At 39.1% G+C, this 5704-nt stretch overlaps 1 protein-coding gene across 1 annotated transcript in view; it reads left to right on the top strand.

Moving 5' to 3' along the window:
• Positions 1-5484, top strand: part of LOC113088890 (COP9 signalosome complex subunit 6-like) — a 9381-nt gene extending 3897 nt beyond the window's left edge. The window contains 4 exon segments of the mRNA XM_026255859.1: positions 3544-3658; positions 3799-3891; positions 5025-5125; positions 5300-5484. Coding sequence (XP_026111644.1) covers positions 3544-3658; positions 3799-3891; positions 5025-5125; positions 5300-5440 — 450 coding nt within the window. The 3' untranslated portion in view covers positions 5441-5484.
• Positions 5485-5704: the final 220 nt, after the last annotated feature.

Below are 5704 nucleotides of genomic sequence, written 5' to 3'. Positions count from 1 at the left end.
CATCTCAATATCTCAGTATTGCTGCATGACTTTGAATGATTATATAATAATTTGACTTTGAATGATTATATAATAATAATAATTATTATTATTTTTATTAGTGGTGGGCCGTTATCGGCGTTAACATGCTGCGGTAATGCAAGACTCTTATCAGGCGATTAAAAAAAATATCACCGTTAATCTATTCTCAAAGTTGGGTTAGGAACTGGGTCTATACTAAGCAAGCTATGATGACTTTCACCTTGATATTTTATACAGTCCCTCCATAAAAACGCGATTATGCGATCGCGTGATTTAATGCATAATCAGCCATATTTATCTGGGGGTCGCATTTTTTCAAATACGCCGCACTTTCGCCGCATAAATTGCCGATTTCAGGAAGCAAAATATGCGGAGGTAGCATGATTTCATAATAATAATAATTTTCGTTGCAAAAAAGTCACATATATATCTTAGCAGAAAGATATATATATGTGATATATCTTTCTGCTAAGATAGAAACACGCAAATCATTCTCATCTGCCAACCAAAATAAGCGCAAAAGACCTCGCGAAGCAGTTACCCGGTGTGTTACATGACAGTGGGGGCAAATTATTTTGAGAGAGGGATGAGAATGGCGAATGATCAGTCCCTCCAGAAAAACGCGATTATGCGATCACCTGATTTAATGCATAATCAGCCAAAGGCCACATATACGGGGTCGCATTTTTTCAAATACGCGGCTCTTTTGCCGCATAAATTGCCTGTTTATATAACCGACTGAGTGAGGCCAGCCTAAAAAGATGCTCAGGACAGTTGACGGGCCACTGCTGCGCATCGTCACTAAAGTTAATCTTTTTCACGTGTTTTTACGCCTTACCACTTGTCGATTTAAACATTAAAGCATCCAAACACAAGACGCAGAAAAGCTGAAGAGAGTAGTATCACGGATAGCAACACTGAACCGAGCTCTCTTCTGTGAAGTTCTCCTCGAAGTCCCTCCTGCACCTGAATTAACAAATACACATCGCAGTTTGAACAAACAAAAAGATGTGAATGAGCCCAATTCAACACCACGGTGTTCTGGTGTTCAGGGCTCGCGCAGAGAAAGGCGTCTCAAAACACTTGAACATCGAATTTGCTTATTTTTGCTCTTGTGCCAACAAATACATACATAATGTGTCAAAATATCCACCTTGGAAATTATGCTCGAAAAAACTTTCAGTTATTTCTTAAGTGAAAGTAAACCGTTGAGGGAAAAAAATGGGATGTGTATTATATTGGATGAGTTCATCGTCTCTTAAAGTGACCGCGCCTAATTTAGCTACTGGCTACTGTAATGTTAATCCAAGAAAATGAAAGAAAGAAAATCACTCACTGCTCTTCAGAGATGTATAAAGTACTAGAGACCCATACTTGAGTAAAAGTACAAGTGCTCTATCAAAAAAGTGGCTTGAGTAGAAGTTGAAGTGCTCTTTAAGGACCACACTTAAGTAGAAGTACTAAAGTATTCAAAATGTTTTGTACTTAAGTATTGCAAGTAGTCTATTTAAAAATTTACTACTCAAGTACTGAAAGTAAAAGTACAAGTATTGTGTTATGTAGTTATTAAATAAAGTAGTCAAAAGTTTGAACATATTGTTTTTACTATTTCAAATGATTAACCTAAAGGACAATCACAATTCCTTTGACTGTAACTTCTTGTAAACAAAAAACGGTTACAGGGTTAGTTAGCCCAATTTGCTAAATTATTTCATTAATAACTTACTCACATGTTGTTCCAAACACGTGAGACCTCCGTTTATCTTCTGAACACAGTTTAAGATATTTCAGATTTAGTCCGAGAGCTGTCAGTCCCTCCATTGAAGCTGTGTGTACGGTCTACTGTCCATGTCCAGAAAGGTAAGAAAAACATCATCAGAGTAGTCCATGTGACATCAGAGGGGCAGTTAGAATATTTTGAAGCATCAAAAATACATTTTGGTCCAAAAATAACAAAAACTACGACTTTATTCAGCATTGTCTTCTCTTCCGTGTCTGTTGTGAGAGAGTTTAAAACAAAGCAGTTTGTGATATCCGGATCATGAACGAATCATTCGATGTTACCGGATCTTTTTTAACCAGTTCACCAAATCGAACTGAATCGTTTTAAACGGTTCGCGTCTCCAATACGCATTAATCCACAAATGACTTAAGCTGTTAACTTTTTTAATGTGGCTGACATTCCCTCCGAGTTAAAATAAACCAATATCCCGGAGTAATTAATTTACTCACACAGTGCACTGACTGAACTGATGTGAATAGAGAACTGAAGATGAACACCGAGCCGAGCCAGATAATGACTCGTTCACGAGTCAAGAACCGTTTCTGTCAGACGCGTCCGATTCGTGAACCGAATTCTGTGCTAATGTTATGAGCCCAGGTAAACCGAAGGCTTGGAGGCTTGCAGTCAATGCCAATGACGCCATTACGTCGAGCGCAAAAGAATCGGTGAACTGTTTTCTTCAACTGGTTTATTGAATCGAACTGTCAGAAAGAACTACTGGTGATCCCTAGAACTGATGCAACCGGTTCTTGACTCATCTAACCTGCCATCTACAGTTCTGGCAGTGGTAATGTGGATTTGTAATGGAATGATTCGTGACATTTTTATAATTGTAACGAGTAACGATGAAGCTCATAAAAAAATATCGGAGTAAAAGTATTAAACTCAGCGAAAATATATACTGAAGTAAAAGTAGAAGTAGGAGAAAAAAATAATACTCTAGTAAAGTACAGATACCGCCTTTTAGTACTTAAGTACAGTAGTGAAGTAGTTCTACTTCGTTACTATACATCTCTGCTGCTCTTGATGGAATTACTTTGTAGTTTTAACAGTCCAACCAAAGATTATTCAGACACCAGATATAATTTTTGATACAACAAAACTGTAATAATGTGAGAAATGTTGAAGGTGTCTGAATAAATTTAGGTTTGATTGTATATTTCATTTTTACATTGAAGACAGGCGTAAGGTTGTTTGCACCTTGTGCAATGTGGAATTAGTTTACATCTTTTTCAAGCACTTTGTGATGCATTTTGGAAACAGGAGATGAGCCCCTTTTCTAATGCACCACCTAGCTTGATAAACCCCTTCTCAAAGACTTACTGTTATACTGTTACTGTTACACACATATTCTGAATGCCTTCGGCAGACTTCGAATGAGCCATTTTAATCTACATTAATCTAGATTAATTTCAAGATCACAGTGAGATTAATCTAGATTAAAAAATTTAATCTATGCCCACCACTAATTATTATTATAATATTTGTTCAGCAGGACAGGACACTTGATATACAGATGATAGAACAATCTCAAGTGCCTAGTTGGTTACTTGTGCATTTTTAAAGGGGTTATATGATGTAATTTCAAGTTTTCCTTTCTCTTTGGAGTGTTACAAGCTCTTGGAGCATAAAGAAGATCTGTAAAGTTGCGAAGACTAAAGTCTCAAATTCAAAGATATATCCTTTATAAAAGTTAAGCTCTTGTTTAAATACGCCCCGCATGTCTACGTCTTTTCTAGGCGACTATGCTGTTTGCTGAGCTGCCTTACACACTAGCGACAGAAGAAGCAGAGCGCATCGGAGTCGATCACGTCGCACGGATGACAGCCATCGGGACGGGAGAGAACTCCACTGGTACACACACACACACAGACAGACACGCTGACAGACACACACAGATATGCTGACACGCTGACAGACACACACACACACACAGACACGGGAGTGTGTGTGTGTGTGTGACTGACCTGTGTTTGTGTGTGTTTTTTTGACAGTGGCGGAGCATCTGATCGCTCAGCACAGTGCTATAAAGATGCTGCACAGCCGTGTGAAGGTCATTCTGGAGTACGTTAAAGCAGTGCAGGCAGGTGAGTTTCTCACACACACACACACACACACACACACACACACACAGGCAGACAGCATTCATAAGGTTTTTAAAAATGTAAGAAAATTATAGATTTTATGTTTATGTATTATATGATTATGTTTTTGAGATTAATTTTAACTTTTAATATTGTCTTTGAAAATGCTAGATATTTTTTCATAAGCACTATTCGGACGGGACTAGCTTTCTAAACTATGTTTGAGTTTCGATTCTTACCACCTGACGTCTGTGATTTTCATGTACCAATTCGGACGGGACTAACATCTCCGTGTTTATTACAGAGGTGGGAGCGTCTGATTTGTGCATCTGGGCGTCACAGAGATCACGCGCTCTGTATGCGTGCATTGCATTCATTCAGAATGATTGCCATTAGTATTATTACACAATACATACTAAATGGCTAGTATAGCAAAACCATGTTAATGTGTGGTTCCTTTAGTTTAACTTGTTTTCCTTTTTTTTTTTATTAAATGTATTTAAAACATTATGTAACGGAGTACATAAATGAACGTGAGTAATCTTACCTGATGCTGATATTACAATAGCCGGTATTAACAGTTTACGCGATCTTGCTCTTAATTTTATTATTTGTATTATTTTTTTATTATTATTTCTTTGCCGCTAAGCAAATATATCAAACATCCGCGCGGTAAGAGCATCTACGGTAATTCACGTTGGCCAAAACACACAAGGAAACGCGTTGTGAAATAAAATATCACCGGCAATCACAGACATTCGCATTCGGACGGGATTAGTTTTCTCAGAGGATCACTGAGTTTGCTGAAAAACGGTAGGTAATTTGCTCTGGAATTATCACAGAGGTTGTGTGAGAAAAACACAGACGTGGCAGATTCGGACGGGATTAAAATCACCAAGTACGTCTGTGAAACGCAGATTTCTCTAACGACCCCCTGTAAAACTAGTCCCGTCCGAATAGGGCTATAGAATGTCCACTGATTTAAATTAAAGATCAGTTCATGACTCCTGTTTGGAAGCCCATCTGATTTATCTGAGAGCTGACACTGGAGCACAGCTGCCCAACTCTCTCTGGTGTGTGTGTGTGTGTGTGTGTGTGTGTGTGTGTGTGTGTGTGTGTGTGTGTGTGTGTGTTAGGTGAGGTCCCGTTCAATCATGAGATCCTGCGGGAGGCGAACGCTCTCTGTCACCGTCTGCCGGTTCTCAACACGCTCAAGTTCAAGACAGACTTCTATGACGTGAGTGTTTCTGCTCTGTGCTGCTCTTCTGTCAGTGTTTAGGAGCCAGAACAATTGTTTAGTTCTGAATAAGGGTTAGATTACTGACTCTTGATCTGATGAAGCACCTTCACACAGCGACTGAAGTGTTTGTGTTGATGTGAACCGTTTCACACGAGTTCTCTCGTCCTGCAGCAATGTAATGACGTGGGTCTGATGGCGTATCTGGGATCCATCACCAAAACCTGCAACAGCATGAACCAGTTCATCAACAAGTTCAACGTTCTGTACGACAGGCAGGGCATCGGCCGGCGCATGAGGGGCCTGTTCTTCTGAAGCTCCTGCTGTTCATTTAATAAACCTGATGTCTCTGTGTTCAATCCTTGTGTCTGTACTGTCAATCCAATCTCGAATCTCCCTTTTCTGTCCAAGATACTAGAAAAGGTGGTATCCTCACAATTATGTTCCTTCTTAGAGAAAAATGGTATATGTGAGGATTTCCAGTCAGGATTTAGAGCGTATCATAGTACTGAGACTGCTCTCCTTAGAGTTACAAATGATCTGCTCTTATCATCTGATCGTGGGTGTATCTCTCTATTA

The sequence above is a fragment of the Carassius auratus genome, unplaced genomic scaffold (assembly GCF_003368295.1).
Source record: "Carassius auratus strain Wakin unplaced genomic scaffold, ASM336829v1 scaf_tig00047419, whole genome shotgun sequence".
Taxonomy (NCBI): Eukaryota; Metazoa; Chordata; class Actinopteri; order Cypriniformes; family Cyprinidae; genus Carassius; species Carassius auratus.
The sequence above is the reverse complement of the archived record's forward strand: the minus strand, read 5'-3'. Positions and strand labels throughout refer to the sequence as shown.